This window comes from Ruditapes philippinarum, unplaced genomic scaffold (assembly GCF_026571515.1).
Source record: "Ruditapes philippinarum isolate M1 unplaced genomic scaffold, ASM2657151v2 ctg9312_1_1_1_1, whole genome shotgun sequence".
In the NCBI taxonomy this organism is placed as follows: Eukaryota; Metazoa; Mollusca; class Bivalvia; order Venerida; family Veneridae; genus Ruditapes; species Ruditapes philippinarum.
In genome coordinates this window covers 52,171-72,129 of record NW_026858374.1, presented here as the reverse complement: position 1 = coordinate 72,129, position 19,959 = coordinate 52,171, and the positions used below count along the sequence as shown (strand labels likewise).

At 31.8% G+C, this 19,959-nt stretch overlaps 1 protein-coding gene across 1 annotated transcript; it reads right to left on the bottom strand.

Moving 5' to 3' along the window:
- Nucleotides 1–3,284: 3,284 nt before the first annotated feature.
- Nucleotides 3,285–15,419, bottom strand: LOC132753003 (uncharacterized; the record flags this gene model as incomplete). Its single annotated transcript, XM_060743414.1, has 4 exons — nucleotides 14,968–15,419; nucleotides 5,754–5,851; nucleotides 4,135–4,765; nucleotides 3,285–3,548 (listed from the first exon to the last, which is right to left on the bottom strand). Coding segments are annotated over exons 2-4 (931 nt in total), but the record flags the coding sequence as incomplete, so codon positions are not given.
- Nucleotides 15,420–19,959: the final 4,540 nt, after the last annotated feature.

Genomic DNA, 19,959 nt, shown 5'->3' with positions numbered 1-19,959 from the left:
CAAACCTTTACAAAAAAAGGTTGATCATTTTTGAATTTATGTTTGTAAAAATGTCAAAACAAACCTTTTAGCTGCTGTTCCATCTGTTGAAGTTTAAATTCAAGCTGAAAAAGTTTAACACGTTGTAAAATATTTCGTCTAATCTAAACTAACGGTTGTTGATAAGATGCATATAGATATGGAAACAAAGATCTCAAAATGATTTAAGCTTGTTAATGTTTAACATTAATGAATTCAGAAGTAAATACAAAATTCATAAAATTAAACTTTAGACTTGCTTGCTCTTTTCCCGCTTGGCATTTCTCCTCTAACTTATATATATAATTCATTCAAGTACAAAAATGGCATGACGTACTATTTAAATTTTTTTTTGGAAAGTAAAGTACACATTATAATTCATAATCTTTACACGGTATTCTTTACTGGGTCATAGTACAAAAAAAGATTTGATCCCCCTCGAACCCCGAAAATGTGAAAAAACAGCGTAAAATTTTTTATTAGTCTTGTTTCCCTGGTGATTTTTTAAATTTGTATAATCTAACCCAAAAAAAAGCGTTACAAAGAAAGAACAATTTTAATCTTTTTAACTTTGAAAAATTAATGCCACCTTGTAGCAAAATCCTAAAATTTAAACCTATATTTATATTTAAAAAGGATTTTTTAAAGTTTTATAAAACTTTTTTACAAATCTAAATTTATTTTTTTTAAAGTTTTTCCCTCTCCAAAATTAGTTTCTTTCACACCTTTTATTTTTTGAGGCTTTTGCCTTGTTTTTTTGTTTTCAGTACTTTTGAACTTTTTTAAAAAATTTGTCAAGGTTTTTCAAGAGCCATATTTTTAAATGTGTTTTCTTGGTGCTTCCCGTCCCTATAAAATAAACTCCTTCTACATATATCATCTTTAAAAAGGAAAAAATCGTTATTTGTTTAAACATTGCTAAATGGAAAAGTTTTATACTTTATTTAATTACAGAACGTTCTAGATCAAAAAGAAAGACAGGCATGCTTGTAATCTAATCAATTAACAAATCATGGTAATATGCGCAAAAGGTTAACTGCTATTTAACAAAAAACATTAGTTATTATTGAATATATTTTTAATAAACAATGGTACACTTTAGATGAATTATCATTTTCTATATATAATTATATAACTGTGAAAAAGCATCTGACTTTGCCATTAAGGTATCTTCCTTCCGAGCATCATTTCTATGAAAACTTGTTAAAAATCATACTCAGTAAGCGCTGAGCAGTCAACATCTTGGCAGATTTCTTGTTTCTGTAGCCAGAATATACAAAGCATGTAGCAACATTCCAAGGATCACTGCTCCATTTTTTGTAGATCATCGGTGTTTTGCCAATAATGGATCTCGGAACGATGATAAAAAACAAGCTCATAAAATTTTCCCACAAATCCTTTTTGGACAATCTTTCCAGATTCTGTTTTTTTTTTAAAAAAAAGCTTTTTTTGTTTTTTTTGGGTGTGGACCCGGGTCGTTTTGGGGGAAAAAAGATTTTCCTTTTGTACAAGTTTTAATGTGCCTTAAAGATTGACAGAAATCATGGGGTTTTTCTGACACTTGTCGGAAAATTTTCTAAACCCCATTTTAAATATTTTTGCTAGAAACCTTACCCCAATTTTTGGAACAACCTCGAATTGTTTTTTGTGATAACGTTGTTTCCCTAATTAAAAATTTAAGAAAATTTATAAAAATTTCTTATCATTTGGGTATTGCAAAAAAAGAAAAAAAATCGAGTTATAAAAAAAAAAAAAATCTAAATTAAAAAAATCGTTGAAAACTGAAATTTTACAAAACCCACAGGGTCAAAAATTTCAAATTGTCAATCTTACTAAAAATTATTGACAAAAAAAAAAAAATAACTATTTTATTTTAAAACAATTTTAAAATTTTACATAATTTTAAATGACCTTGTACATCAGGGTTTGGGTAACCTCCAAATCAAAAAACACCCTCCCGGGAATTTTCATTCATTTCACGGGGGGTTCCTTTTTTTGTAATTCAATTCTGGACATTTTATTTTTTTCCCCGTTCTCCAAGGTTTTTGTCAGATGTTCACCCCAAATCTAAAGCAATTTTTTTTCCCCGTAATTTTTACTGGCAGGCAAAACAAAAACCCCCTCAATTTTCCTTTTTATAAATATGGAAAAATAATTAGATAAATTTTAATTTATAAAGCTTTTTCCCTCGAAGATTTTTTTTGTTGGTTTTTTAAAGCAGGCACAATTTATGTTATGGCGACGAAAAGGAAAGATAATTTTGCTTTCCTCGGGTGTTGCACAAAGGGCTAAAAACACGTCACCTGTTTTGTGTATGATATGCATTGACTCCAGTAATTTGAACCGATTAAATCGCCTCTTATGAACAAGCAGGGATAATCGTTAGCTGCAATTATAATATTCCAGCCCTTTAAGGCAATAAATTTGTTCAAGTAATTAAATTAGGGAAAATATCTAATAAAGAAACTTAAAACATTTTATCTAAATTATCCTTATGATACTACATGGCCTCCAAGGTGGTGGCTAATTTTACACGAGATGACTTTAAATGAGGTCTACCATGCAATGTTATATGCAAAATAAGAGGCACAGCAGGTATCAATAAAACGATAAGATGCGTTTCCTCCCCCATAGTCTTAGGATCAATTTTGACCTGCAGGTCATGATAATTTGAACTTTTGGAAATCGACAAATTTATTAAACATGCCAAATATCTTAGCTTTGGGCTTCGTAGTTTAACACAATAAAACTTTATAGTGATTTCGTAAATAAGTCTATATAATCTTGACCTCAGGGGCATAACTAATATCAGTTTTGTAGAAGTTCGCACGGTTACGCTACATGCAAAATATCTTAACGGTTCACATTGTAGTTTCACACAATAAGGCTTATATCTCTTTTCTTTATTATTATTTTAAAGTGACTCCAGGACATCCATGTATTGACCCAAGGATCATGATTTAAGCATGATATAAGTTTTTAGAGGTCCTTAACAGATGCTTTATGCCGAATATCTAAGCTCTAAGTATGGTAATTTTACACGATAAGACTCAAATAAGATTTTTGAAGAAGTCAATAAAATTAGTGAATCCTGGAGTTGGACCAATATTGTCTTTTGGGGCATGATCTATTATATCAATTGTGTGTTTTTTTAAGAAAGCAACACGCTTTGAATACTTACTTTGCTACAGGAACATTTGTAACTGTAAGTATACTTATAGAACAATTAGACAAGAACATTTATTAATAATACTTAGTACATGTACCTATAACAGTAAGATTAGCTGATGTTGAAATTTTTCCACATACACAGGCATATATGCCCGTATCTTCCAATGATGCGTGTGCTATCGCTAAACAATGGGTGCAATGGTTTTCCATGAACACGATATTGTCTGTCATTTCGACCGGCTTGCAATCCTTCTTCCAAACAACAGTCTCACTCGCTGCGGAGTTAAGTTTACAGATTAAAACAGCCGAATCATTGATGAAGACCTTTTTGTTCTTAAGGTCTTCAATGAAAATGTTGTCTGAAATATTCAGAACGTTTTAATAAATAATTTAATTAAATAGTAAAAGAATCGTTATAACTGCTTTATCAAATTATCAACTATTATACCATTAATTTTCATTACGATGTGATGACCGGATAAATGTTTTGCAAATACTTCATTCTTGTGAAAATTATTAATTCAAGTCTTTTACAAAGACAACATCAAATATCCAAGGAACAACAAAAAGAAAAGATTAATTTAAAAACTTTCCGGAAAACTAGCCGAAATACCAACTTCGGTTTAAAACTGTGAACATTTAGATAAAATGCTGTCATTGTCACCAAAAAGAAAGAAATTGAGGAAATTTGAAGATTTTTGTAAAATAACATATACCTTCTGTTTGTTCAGCAAAAGTGGTAATGATAATTACAAATTTTTTATATATGCACATCCATATTCACTGAGTGTGTATAAATGGGGCATTAAATGCGCGTCTAATTTATATTATCACATTGAATGAAGGTAATTGATATTTTTAATAAGAGCTGAAAATAATTTAATGTGTTGGAACCAAAGGCAATGTTATGACCGACTTCACATTTATTTTACAACGTATACACACCATTTTTCAGCAGAATTGGATCGTTTTCGTCACTTATGGTTTCGATCTTTGTTACAACATTTCCTTCGATTGCAATTTGAAGATGGGTTTTGACATCCTTTGTCTGTTTTAGATTTCCTATTAGTTTTTCGCTTAAGTTCATTGATTTTGGTTCAAATGAAAACATCATGCGTTTACAATCAAGCTTTTCTTTGTCGTTTATGAGCTTTATCAACTCGAGTAATTGCTCTCGCAATGTATGTTGTTTCTCCTTGTAGGTAGTGTATGTTAGAGAGGCAACTTCTGCGTAATTTTCAATATCTTTTCTATTTTCATATATACATTGGATGGCTTCAACTTCTGGATCAGCTAAATCAGATTCAAATAAGACGAATATAGCAGCACAAAGTTGCAGAGTGTCCCAGAAATCAAAATCTGTATTGAGCATATCATTTTGAAACAGCTGAAGATATTCCGTTTCGAACTTGGTTTTGAATGAGTTTTTATTTTCATTTAACAAAGTAGCAATATCTGTTCCACATTTATCGACTTCCCTTTTCAAAATGGCCTTCAATGCAATGGGCGAAGCTTGTTCCAAAAATAATAAATTACTGAGATAGTATTCGTGCCCTCTTGTTAAATCGCTTTTATTCTGTAACAAATAAATTTGTTCTTCTTTAAAAAGGGCAAACTTCTATTTTGTAATGTCGAAGAAATTATTTTACAGAAATAATAGATGCTTGTTGTAAGAAAGAAGTGGCAATAAAAATAAAATGATTTGTCATAAACAAAATTAAAATATTAACAAAGTAGTATTTGGACTTCTATACAAAATACTAATTAGTTATTTTGGTTATTGGCCATCGAGTAATTTTGAATAGTTTAGGATTACACCAAATTAAAAAAGCTTTCGAGAAATCAAAAGAAAAACATTTCTGAGACATAAATAGGTCTTTAATGAATAAATATTTTTAAAATAAGTTTTAAAATGAATATCTCGTTAACAAGACTTACAACTTTATTTGACAAGGTACCATTTGACACTGGCAACTTATGATACAATTAATGCAAAATATTGTATAGCAAATATTTCATAGATATTAACAAATATTTGTGATATTAGCTTATCTGAATAATTCAATGTGCTTAAACATGTAGCATTCGACCTGAAGTTGTTTTTCAAATGTCGTATTATGTTGGGTAATTTGTGTACATTTTAAAAACATAATATTACGATTACAAGGAAAGCTCGGTCGGGCCATTTCACCTTCATGAATTGACGAATTCAACTTGACGAATTCCCGATTTCAACTTCATGAATTCACGATTTCAACTTCATGAATCACGATTTCAACTTTATGAATTACTAGTAACGATATCAACTTTACAAACTCACGGTTTCAACTTTATGAAATTGAAATCGTTAATTAGTGAAGTTGAAATCGTGAATTTGAGAAGTTGAAATCGTGTTTTAATGAAGTTGAATTCTAAAGTTGAAATCATGAATTCACGAAATTGAATTCGTGAAGATTGAATCAAGAATTCCTGAACTTGAAATCATGAATTCGTGAATTCCGCATGTTCAGAACGTGAATTCAGGAAGTTAAATTTATGAATTCATGAAGTTGAAATTAACCTACCAGTCTTTCGTAGATTACGTATGATGAATCCTCCATTTTTTAACTTCTTTATTTAGTTCGTCTTGTAAATCTATAAACCATTTGTAGTTGCCAGCCACCTGGTAAAAGTGAAAAAAGTGATAAAGATAAAGATAATGTAAAATAAGCAGCAAATAAAGGAAGGAAGACAGCAAATAAAGTAAAAAAACACTTATAAAGTATTAAAATTAACAACATATAAAGTAAAATAAACAATATATAAAGTAAAATAAACAGCATATAAAGTAAAATAAACAATAAATGAAGTAACATAAACAACATATAAAGTAAGAAAATGAATAACAACAACAACAACAACAACATATACATTTGGTATTTCAGATTTCAAATATGTAGTATATTTGAATATTTTACATTCCATTCTATAATTAATTGTACAACAACTAATGTTCAATAAAATCTTATGTTTCGCTGCATTTTACTTAATTCGACAATGACCGCTTATGAGATGATGTGAAAATACATATATATACTGTTGAAGGTAGACGTCACCAGCCGAGTACCCATCTGTCACTGGATGTTTCACCGCTTATCTCAGAACATGTTCTAGAGGGCAGATAGTGTTGTTCAGGTACAACCTCGTCTACGATTGCTGCCAGGTTGGTTCATTGCATTTTAGCCAGAGCCAACTGGACGCTCTCTCTCTCTGCACTATTGCCATGAGCATGTGCTGCTGTTTTTCGGGCTCCTACTTTAATGCACACTGCTCCCAGCATTTTACAAACTGACTGTAATGGAAAGCCTATGCACTCAACTCCTACTAGTAACACTCATGTCTTCCATCCTCTTTATCTACAAGTATCTGCCAAGTCTTGGTATTTTCCCTTTTTGTTTTACTATCTCTTCCCAAGGGACAGTGAGTTCAACCATTACAACAAACTTCGGAGACCTTGACCACAAACCTATGTCTGGCCGGAATGATGTGTGAGTCACTTCTTTTGGGGTCTTTAGATTCTTCCCAAGATCTATGTAATTCTTGGACGTACGTAAAATGACAGTACTTGTTGATTTTGCATACTTTTTCCTCCCTTCTTAAACGAGGTTGATAAAATATATGTTCCTGTCTGGTTTAACGGTCTGTCTTTCTTCCTTTTGTTCTCAAGGATGTCTGCCATTTAATGAAGAACTTGGTCGTGACACCATTTGTATCGTCCCTGGGAATGCAGTATTACATGATGACATGATAATGGCGTAATGATTCTACATTCCCGCAAAGAGGACAGCTGGGACCTGCTGACAACTTGCACAATTGATTTGTTGGAGAATGTAGTAAGTCGAATAGATCTATGGAGGAAACTTAGAAAAGTGGTTAATATTGCCATTGTTCCTGCAAGGTTAACTTCCTTTCTGGTAAGTTCCACTTCATCTAGTTCTCCTGTGATCCAAGTTAAACTGATTTAGATGATTTTTTGTTTATATTCTGCCATCCTTAGTTCTGTCTGAACCATCGGTCTTCTCTCCACTTTGTCACACTCTCTCCATGATTGTTTGTACCCGGTACCTAGTCCTTCCCTACCCATGTGTGTTGTTCCTACCATATCCTGGAGCTTTGAACTACTTTCAGCTTGTTCTACTGCCTGCATCACTCACCATTTCCTCACACTTCTAACTTCTATGCCTGTACCACTAATTTTCTCATGAGAGTCCCTTCGTGTAAGCAGCAGACGTGTCTTATAAACTTTATACTTTTTGACCAGTTAGTTGAATGACATCTCTAGCTCTAATGAGTGGTATTATAAATCTTAACTGGTGAATGATGGTGGGAGGCCTAGCCATCTTTTTTGATGCTTGCTAACTGACTTCTCTAGCTTCTCGACAAGGGATTTCGTTAACCATCAATAGCCATATAAGTCTAGCTAGTAGATCGTGCTGGAAAATACATGCTTTGTACTTCCCGGGGAGTTCTGACTCGTCTATGTATAGTTAGCTAGAAATTTGTCTATTTCTTTCCCCTCCCTCACTAACAAACACCGTGATTTCCCTGGTGGGATATAAAGCCGTGAACATTCGCAAGGTCAAACCCTATTAGTTTTTTTTTTTGTTAATTATCGCCTCGGGAGCGATTAGCAATTGTGTGTGAGCGCGCTAGTGTGCCCGACGCAACGGGAAAATTCCTTGAATTCCTCCTGTCTGTACAGACAAGATGATATACTCGTTTTCTAAAGTGTTACGGACCGACAGACGGACGACCATTCCTATGATCCCCTTTCCGCTACGCGGAAAAAAATTAAAAAGTGCATCATGTCATTGTTATTTAACATTCTTCTTAACAGCGTGCATTGACATTCTTATAACACGTCAGTGACGTTAGTATCTAAAATAGAAAATTATAAGGTATCGAGAGGTTTCCTTATTGTTGGCAATCATGGCATTATATATGCCAGGTTCATAGACTTCTGGTCCGGTATAAATCTCGTTAGCTAGCTCCATACACTTTGATGTCAGCAAATTGTCAGATCTTTGCCAATCAATCTTCAATTTTCTGTCACTAGAAGTTTCCTTTCATCGGTTTGTTCGTGTGTCATACCATTACTTCCTGCAATTGGTGATGTTTGTCATGACTCAGGGAAGGTAAATAGATCTTCAATGTTATCTTCTGTTGCTTAGACTATCTCAGTGGACTTTGGCTTAACTTTACCCAAATATAGGTCCTCTTCTACCTCTGGTACATCATTATCTTGCTCTTTAGGGAAAATAATGTGAATTATGTCCTGCAAACTCAAGATATCAACTACAGACTGAATTACCTCCGCCGTCGACCTGCTGCCGGGAATTGAAAATACAGGAGCTAAGAGACTTCTTATACTGTGTTTGGGAACCTGAGCAGATATTTAATGATTTTCATGTGACTGACAGCCGCTCTTCGTCTGGTGGATTTTCAATCCTCGATGATCCTTGCAAACCTTTCAAAATTAAGACAATTATAAACTTAAAAATACCCCTTGGTGTATGATGAGTAACAAGCCACATAACGTGGGTTAACTTGCGTTTTATTTTAGTTTTGTTCTGAAGAGAATAAATGCATATGATTATTTAACTAAAATGGTTAGAAAATTATTTTTAGTTATTTCACAAGTATAAAATAAACTTGATATAAAAGTTCTAATATCGCGTTGATATTTATATCTTAAGCATTTCGGGTAACTTAACTTTATTTAAGGTAAATAAACATGTCAACGTTGATGCTTTAAATAGATAACAGAGTCACGCATTGCAAGAGATCCACTGCGATCCAAAAAAAGTGTGAGCGAATGATCTTTTGGCACATTCAATGTTTGGCTTATTGAAATAAATCGTCACATCTTATCTTCAGCTTAGATATTAGACATGTATAAATAATATACAATGTGCACTTAGATACCAGTCTTTAAGTAAATATTCCAAACATCGTGGTCCATGTAAATGGAGACTGAAAATTTCTCTTTAAGAAGGTAATGAATATATTCTTTTCAAGATGACTTTAAATATCATGACATTGACCAAAGAACAATTTGGGAAATAATAATAAAAAAGATTTAAGAAAGAAGTATTTATTTTTAAAAAAACGCTTTACAGCACAGAAACTAATTAACGTGCTTAAAAAGAAGACTCCCACTATTTTACGAAGAATTCAGCAGTTCGCGTAGATCCAATATATTACTTGAACAAATAAAATGTTAAAACTAAAACGAAACTATGTGAATAACAGAATCAAACAGTACCAAAAATGCTCACGTGTACAGCCTATCGATGAATGTGGCGAACAAAATGGAAAACTATTGCAACTGTCAGAAACCAATTTGTTCTTCAACTTAATTTGCAGATGACAGAAACGTTAGATTAAGAAATGAATATACAAATATAACATTTAATAACATAAAATATAGCGGAAAGTGTAGGTTTTAGCCGTCTTTTTTCATCAATAGAAAAGTATGCAATCAATATATGTTCGAAATCGAAATTGAAATCTTTAAGAACTCAATTAATTCACAAAAGAAAAGAACACTTACTATTTATGACCGACCCACTGTCATAAAGTCTCTATTACTTCCAAACTTTTCCTACTTAATGCACTCATTATACTTTCCGGCAGAAATACTGACAACTTAACGAATAAGATACAGAATATTTCTGGGAATCTGATGTATGACTTTTCAAGCCCCGAATGACCTCCATATCACTGACATTTGAAGTCATTTAAACGTTGTACTTTAGTTTCCATATTTCACAGATTGTGTAAACAGATTGCAAAAAAAACCCTAAAACTCCGCGAGTCGGATGTGTCGCCCTGTGAACAATATAGTTTAGGAGAAATGGCCAGGCCAAAAATGAAATATGAAAATTAACAAAGGGCAATAACTCAAAAAATAAAAAATGCAGAGCAGCAGTTTCTGTGCACTTCACGTCTTATCAATAAGATCTATCATCCTATGAAGTTTCAAGTCAATAGCTTTTATAATTTATGAGAAATGGCCAGGACAAAATTGAAGTATGAAAATTAAAAAAGGTCAATAGCTCAAAAAATAAGAGATGCAGAGTACCGGATCTTGTGCACTGCATTCCTTCTTAATGAGATGTATCATGCTATGAAGTTTCAAGTCCATGGCTTTTATACATTAGGAGAAATGGCCCGGACAAAACTAAAGTATGAAAATTAACAAAGGGAAATAACTCAAAAATTAGGGAGTGCACTAATGCATAAATTCTAAAACGACTTTATCCGTAGACTACATGGATTATCGGCAATAAAATATTTCAAGATTTTGTTTACAAGTCTTGGCTTGTATAGAGCATATGAAAATAAAATCGTACAGAAAAAAAAATCTCAGATAAGATGTATAATCACATTTGATGTTCGGAAACGTGAAACATGTTGCGTGGTCCTTAGATAAATTTATAACGTGTAGATATCTTTAAGATAACCTTATAACATAAATTTTGTAAATAGATTTTAACATTGATTTGTGCCGAAGTGTTTACCTTTTTCTTCTATACAAGATAATTTGTTGTAGTATTCACCCTGTTCATATCGAAAAGTTGCTTTATTTGATAAAAAATAAATAGTATCATTAACATATTTATTTACGATTACATGGCAATGTTCTTTCTTTCCTGGGTGTTTTTACATAAACATGTATAATTGAAAAAATATATACCATTTATATCTCTACAAAATCCCAAAACAATTTTTCTTATCTGAAGTTTATTATAACATATCTATTCATATTTCTTAATTTATACTCTCTATGTTGAAACGAAATAAAAAATCCTTAACACTAATGCCAACTATTGCTCAATATGTACACAACACTCATGTTTTAAATGCATTGTAGTGCAATGGGTACCAATGACTTTTTTATTTTTAACGATTCTTAAACAGAAAACATTAAAAAAATATCAATCACTTATGAAATACATGACAGGATGATAAAATTTACGACTCTGACATAAACATAGCGGTATGAATGTCGAATGACTGGTCCTAGTTTAAAATTGGTTTATAGTATTACGAATGTTAATATACGAACTAAGAAACTGTTTTAAACGTTATTTCTAAAGTGAACAAGCAAATTGAAAACACAAGAAATGCTAAAAGCAAGTGTTATATTCCATTGCTTCTATTCAATTTTGATAATAATAATAATAATAATAATAATAATAATAATAATAATAATAATAATGATAATAATAATGTAAGCTCAACATAAAACGCCAGAAATTACCGTTTCAGACCATGCTTTTGTCACTGACTAGTGGTTCTTGACACGCTAGCACATTTTTCTTTTATTTTGTTTTTATCTTTTATTTTATACTTGTTATTCACCAAGATTACATGCATGCAACATATTCAAACATGTTTAAAGTAGATAAATATTTAGTTTTTGTCCAAGAAAGCAAATACAGAATTGCTTTATCTACTGGTAGATGTGATAACACTCATAGAGAGCAAATATGTAAATCATGCACTATGTGACAAGTTTAGAATGAACTTCACTTTCTTATTGTATGTCATCACTTCAAAGAACTTGGAACAAAATATTTTAAACCAAGTAGTGCCATTTGCGAACTTTGATTAAACATGATATTTCTATTTTTTGTCAGATTCAAAGAATACTATATGTGCTTTAACTAAATTCAATAATTATTGTTTTCGGCAAATCATAATCGCATCTCTTGACATATTTTTATATAAATTGGAATTTTGAAAAGTACACGACTTATTTGTTCCTACCTTACCTCAAGTCTTTATTGTTTTTTATCATTTTGCAGAGGTCGATTCCAGAGAATATTGCCATAAACGGAATTTGAATAAAAATCAAAAGTGAAACTTTTAATTTAAAGAAGAAAAAAATAACCGACGAACAAAATGCATAACTAAAACTATTGACTTTCGCAAAACATTCTGCTTTTTCAACTATAAGATAGAATTCGTTAGATAAGAGAATAAATATGCGAATATAAAATTAACTTACATAACATGGAACGAACAAGTGAAGACTTTGGTCGTATTTTCCAGCAATAGAAAGAAATGCGAACAATTCAATCGACAACTGTAAAAAAAATAATTTATTTATGGAAGATAAGAAAACTGATAATTTATTGACGACTCCGTCATAAAATCTATATTACTTCCAAACTTTACCTACACAATGCAATCATTATACCTTCCATCAGAAATACTAAAGACTGAACGAATAAAACACCCAATATTTCTGGGAATTTCTGGGAATCTGATGTATGATTTTTCTAGCCTCGCATGACCTCTGTACATCTGACATTTAAAGTCATTTTAACGTTGTTCTTAGATATCATGTTATACAGATCGTGTTGTTACTTGCAAAAATAAAGCCCATGTAACTAAATTGAAAGTAGCACAATGGCATGATAGTAAATTTATTTTTCAAACATGTTTGTAAAAAAATATCTTAAAATATTATTTTGCAAACTATATAGAAAAGAATTTTGGCATTTTCTCTTGCATAATATCTTTTTTTACGCAATCCTAAAAGATGTATAGAACGTGAATATAACTTATAGACAAGTGCAAAAAAATTGATAAAGATTGTCAAACATTTAACATGATTATCGTAATTTTGCAACCTGTCATTATAAACCCGTCAAAAACGGCAACGTCGTTATATAATGCCTCTTTTTATAACGCGTAAATTCTAAAACGACTTTATCCGTAGACTATATGAATTATCGGCATGAAATATCTCAAGAAATGACTTGTATAGAGCATATGTAAATAAAACAAATTGTAAAAAAAAAATCTCATATAACATGTATGTTCGCATTTGATGTCAGTGCGTGCTTTTTTATTCGGAAACGCGACACATGTTGAGTGGTCCTTAGATAAATTTATTACGTTCAGATATTATTTAGATAAAATCTTATATCATAAAATTTTGTAAATAGATTTCAACATTGATTTTTGCGGAAGCATTATACATGATAATTTGTGGTAGCATTTGCCCTGTTCATATCGACAAGCTGTTTCATTTAGTAAAAAGATAAAAAGAGTAGTCTCATTAACATATTTATTTAAGAAAATATGGCAATGTTCCTTTTAGTTTTGTTTTTGCACATAAATATTTATAATTAAAAGAATATACCATTTACGCACTTAAACCTGTGCAATATCCCAATACATTTCTTCTTAACTGAAGTTTATAAAAACATATCTATTAATTCATATTTCTAAACTTAGATACTTCATGCTGGAACGAAATAAAAATCCTAAAAGCTAATGCCAACTATTGCTCAATATGTACATAACACCCATGTTTTAAATGCTTCGTGTTGCAAATATGTCGATATAAATAACTTTTCGTTTCCTAGCGGTACTTAAACAGATAAAACTTAAAGACATTTAATTAATATGAAATGTATGACAGGATGATAAAATGCACGACTCTTACATAAAAATACTTGTATGTATGCCGAATGACTGGCCCTAGTTTGACAATTGTCTATCGTCCTTATGACTAAATTAGGAATTATAATGCACAATATATGATACTGTTTTAAAAATTCTAAAGCGACCAAGCAAATTGAAAGACACAGGAACACTTAGAGTTAGTGTTATATTGTATTGCTTCAAAACAGTTTTGATAATAATAACGTAAGCTCATCATAAAACGCCATAATTTACAGCAGCTATTTCGGGTTCGCCGCCTTGGTGTTACCGATTCAGATCATGTATTATATATTAAATGAGCTTATCTGTAAGATTTTTTATCACGCTTAATAAAACGTAATCTTTATCGGTCGAGTGGGAATTTTTAGTAAAAAGGCACAAGAATTGATTTGAATTATTCAGGAACCTTTCGATCCAGCATTTACCCTAATTCGTATCTCGAATAAGTATCTTTGACATTGTCTTTTAATTGATTATTGACCGTAGTAATGTGCAATTATGTGACAAGTTTTTTTTCCTTTCTTATAGGTTTTGTACATGGCCTACACAATTTTAGATATGTATTTACAAATCCTTTAAGGATAAAAGCTGTCTCATAATTGTAAATAATTTAGTTTAATATTTGAAGACAATTCCAATATACTTGTGAAGTCTTCCATTGAAATTTGTTTTTTCGTCGGCCAAGTATTTTATCAAATTAACATATTTTTCAGTTGATGAATATGTTTCAACATTCGTATTTATCGGAAGTATTATTTATTATATACATTAATTAATTATTTCTTACTATTATTTCTCTAAAATAAGCAAACGACGTTTTTGTTTATTAAAGATCCTGTATGTTGTGATTATCCACATTCAGTGAAATTATATTGAATGTTTACTATTACATGTAATAATAGAATAAAAACAATACGTGCACTCACGCCATCTTAATTAGTAATTTACTTATGTATATACATGTATCATGAACGCTTGTATGTGACTTTTTTGAGAGTTTATTTACAAATAAAGATTATTGTTGTTGTTTTTGTTTTGACAGAAAGTCTTCAACCTTTAATTCAAACCATAAAGTAGAATGTTTCTAGAGACGTGATATAAAGATTACACGCCTATCAAAAGATACAAATATATATATAAATTATCTTTTTGCAGCTGTTTTATTTAAATATATTTCTTAAACAAACAAGAAAGTTTAAACAATTGCAAAGCTTGACAAATACAAATAGATAATGCAGATTATCCCAAATGAGCAGGTAAAACAAAGTTACTTACTTTTTTAAATTTCTTCTATCTCCTTATACTGAATATTCATCTCCTTATTGCATTTTCTATGTTGCATTCATGTTTTGGTTATTATCATATTTTCTGTACGAAGAAAATACAAAAAATAAATCAAACAAACAATTAAACAAACCAAAACAAAAAAGCAACAACAAAAAACGGCGCAAATACGCAGTATTCCTAAAGAATCATCAAATTCTATGTGTATATTAATAAAAACGTCAGGTCCTTTTGTCGTCTATCTTATCTCATTAAATACAAGTAGAAACTACATTAAAAGATTTATCTATCGATTTTAACTCACGTGATTATAGACAAATACCGATCAACCCTAGTTTTTGTCCTTGCCGATAACATTGAGTACCGAAATATTATCTAACTACTGGGAGGAGCAGGGAAACACCTGAATTCCTCGGCTACTATGATTTGCAATAGACCCCTGATATAACATGTTTATTTCTTTAAAAAGAAGCATGCAGCTGTGGAAGATTTTATGATTATTCAAATGGCGGGAAAGTAAGAATTTCTACAATTATTATCCCGCACAACGAAGTTGTAATGAGGTAATACTAGAATCAGCTTGTACTTTCGGCCGTCTCCCGTCCGGCCGTCCGGCGGTTTTTCCTTGTCCAATAACTTGGCATATTTGGCATTTAGATTGGTCATGAATAGTAAATGATCCCTATTGATTTTGGGGTCACTGGATTAAAGGTCAAAGCCACAAGGGCATTGACTTCATAAAGCTGTCCGCCCAATAACTTAAGATTTCTTTGACCCAGAGTCTTGATATTTGATATTTACATTGGTTATGATAAGTAGATGACACCTTTAGATTTTTATGTCAACGGGTCAAAGGTCAAGGTCACAGGGGCGTTGACTTCAAAAAGCTTGTCCGCCCAATAACTTAAGATTCCTTTGACCTACAGTCTTGATATTTAGTATTTAGATTGGTTATGATACGTAGATTATTCATTTAGATTTTGAAGTCACCAGGTCAAAGGTCAAGGTAAAAGTGGCCTTGACTTCAAAAAACTTGTCCGCCCAATAACCTAAGATTCATTCCTTTGACCTGCAGTCTTCATATTTGGCATGGAGGTCTGCCATGATTAATTGATGACACCATTTTTTTTTAGGTCACTGGATTAAAGGTAAAGGTCAAAGGGGCCTTGACTAAAAAAACGTGTCCGCCCAATAACTTAAGATTCCTTTGACCCATAGTCTTCATATTTGGCATGGAGGATAGTCATGGTAAGTAGATGACCCCCATTGATTTTGATGTCACTAGGTCAAAGGTCAAGGTGACAGAGACTTTGACTTAAACAAGTTTGTCCGCCCAATAACTTAAGAATCCTTTGACTCACAGTCTTCATATTTGGCATGGAGGTTGATCTTGACCATTAGATGACCTCTATTGATTTTGAAGTCACTTGGTCAAAGGTCAAGGTCACAGGGACCTTGACTAGAAAAAGCTTGAAGCTTGTCCGCTCAATTTCTTAAGAATGCTTTGGTCAACAGTCTTCATATTTGGTGCTTAGATTGTTTATGACTAGTAGATGACTCCTGTTGACTTTTAGGTGACTGTGTCCAAGATCAAGGTCACAGGGATTTTACTATAATAAGCTTGTCTGCTCAAAGGCTTAAGAATGATTGTCTGTAGTGTACTGAATTTGACATTTTTACATTTGAAACATGTAGAATACGAGGGTGGTCAAAAAATTCGTGCACTGCAATTATTGTCGAGAGAGTTATTAATAAAAACAAATAAATCATATATCACTTGAAAAAGAAATCAAATAAGAAAATAAAAGAAAAAGTCAAGTAACCGGCGTGTCGTGTAAAAGAATGGTCATTGGATTACCTTAGTAACGTAATACTGGCGCACGACAAAAAATTGGGTTAGTTCATTGAATTAATTGTTTGTTGCTTGTAAAGTGGTATTTGCTTTTTATGTTGTTTTACTGTCAATAGAGGAATGATTGATGCAAAGTATTGTGTAGTTTTTATTGTTCTTAAGCAACGTACATGTAACATATTCCACCAGTGCAGGAATATATTGGATAACCCTCGTCACATGCGCCGGAATTACGGACGGACGTCTGCCTGACCGGTTGTCATCGTCTACCGACTCTCTTTCTCTTCCACAGAGCGTTTGTGCCATTTAAAAACCAGCCTTCGTGACACTGAACCTGTCCCGCTTGCCCTTTTAAGTTCTTTGTAGGTATCTGTTGGTGTTTTACCAATATTTGTACCAAATTTAATAATCGTCCGTATTTCCAGACGTTTAGCGACTGACATTTTCAAGTAATTACAGTATTGGCGACCACTCACAAATGTTTGTTTACGACTGTTATAAAAGGGGAAATGACTCTATATTTTCTAGTGACTTTAGGGATACGTACACACACTTTTCTCTGAATTTTAACGTTAATATGTAGTGTTTAAAGAATACCGTGATGCATCAAAGTAATGAACTAACCCAATTTTTTGTCGTGCGCCGGTATTACGTTATCAAGGTAACTGTATGACGATTGGTTTTCAGGACATGCCGGTTACATGTTTTTTTCCTTTTGTTTTCTAATTTAAGATATATCTCCCCTTCAAGTGATATATAATTCATGTTTTTCTATCAATAACTCACACGACAACAACTGCAGTGCACGAATTTTTTGGACAACCCTCGTAGATAATTTAGCAATGCACTGGCTTAGTAACCTCAGGATTTGCAAGGAGGTTGTCTTTGAGCTCTAGATGGCCACTGTTGATTCTAACAAAGTGGTATGCGGGGGTATTCACGACACGACAGTGGCAGTTCTAGTTTAACTAGAAATTAAATTATTCAACAAATTATACAATTTTCCGCTAATGTTGAAATCACGAAGTTTACTGCGCACAGTTTTGTAAGGGCGATTTTTGTACAATTATGACATTCTCTATTAACTTCATTACAATAGCAGTATTTATGACATTGTCTTTTTAGGGCAATATAATAGCAGTATTTATGACATTGTCTTTTAATTTTAAAACAATAGCAGTATTTATGACATTGTCTTTTTACATCAATATAATAGCAGTATTTATGAAATTGCCTATTAACTTCAACATTATAAAAGCATCCATGGCACTGTCTTTATTAACTTTAATATAAAAGCAGTATTTATGACATTATCAACTAACTTCAATATAACAGCAGTATTCATGACATTGTCTAATAACTTCAATAAAATAGAAGTATTTATGACATTGTTTAATAACTTCAATAAAATAGCAGAATCTATGACATTGTCCATTAACTTCAATAAAATAGCAGTATCTATGACATTGTCCATTAACTGCAATATAATAACAGTATTATGACATTGTCTACTAACAATATAATAGCAGTATTTATCACACACCCGTGCCCACTTTGCGACTCTGCAAAAATGGCACCGCACCGCACGGCCGTGCATATATTTCGACGTGACGTCATTACCGTTATACAAACATAGCTAAATGTTAGCATTACACCACAGGCGCGTCAACGTAAACGACACTTTCCACTTTAAACGGTCTTCATTTTGGGTATGCAATAAATAGATAATTAAATTCATGTAAGTTCATTACTGAATTCACCGAACTCGTTGAACAAAATAATATTATGCTTGCCAGAGGCTCGCATAATATAATTCTATTCAACTCGTGCAATGAATTCAGTACTGAAGTAACACTCACTCAACATCCTCTATTTATGATATTTTCTACTAACTTCAATATAATAGTAATACCTATGACATTGTCTATTCAACATCAATATAATAGCAGTATTTATGACATTGTCTATAAACTTCAATATAACAGCAGTATTTATGACATTGTCTATTTACTTTTAATGCATTCCATAAGATGATAAATATATGTAGATAATTTTCGAAGAGTTTCATCATTACAAGTTGATAATAAATTATAGAAGTTTTCCACACTTGTTCCAGAATTATACCAGCTAAATAGATATAAATTTCTAATATCGGTATATCTATAACAATGGAAAAATGCATGATATTCACAGTCTATACATCTAATGTTCCTTTCTAAGCAAAAAGTACATAAACGATCATTGTATGAAATATTTAAATGTCTGCCTATCTCTAGTTCTGAGTAGAACAATCTATCAATCTGTTTCTTAACAATTACAAACAGTTTGTGATATCCATGCATATCCAAATCAGTATTTGAATAAAAGAAATTTAACATTTGTTGCCCAGCAATTTCTGCATTGTCAAGAGCATATAACATTAAGTAGCATTATTTTGGGTATCCGTGAGGCATTTGTAGTAACTTAAACCAGTAACATATACAATTTGTGTTATACGTAATGCATATAAGTAGACGTCCACATTCTCCTAACACCATACATGTATTTGTAGTATGACGTACATATAAAAGTTTTCTACAAAATTGATGTATAGATTCAATTTTGGAACTATATTGATATCCCCATACTTCGGAACCGTAACATAAAACTTGGTTTGAACCTTCTTGCAAAAATCCTTAAAATGGTTTCTGAAAATGGTGTATAACATTAAGTGCTCTTTGAGCTTGACAAGCTCATTTTTCATGTGCCTTATTCCAAGATAATTTTGGAGTAAATAATAATCCCATGTACTTATAATGTGAAGCGGTATTTATAGCGTAGTCTCCATAAAACCATTTTTCATACCTTCTAAGGGGACCACCATTTCGGAAAACAACAATTTCAGTCTTATCAAGATTAACATCCATACCAGTATTATTATATAATTGTTCAACAATATTTATTTGCTGTTGTAACTTTGAAGAAGTTTCGGCACAATTGCAAACAAAAGACATAGTATGTCAGGGATTTCATTTGTTATAAAAAATATCGGTATGACAATTTTGTCTCAACATGAGGGATAATACTTCAATAGATAATGACAAAATTGTATAACTTGTTTTGTCCCCTTGTCTGGTACCAATATTACAAGG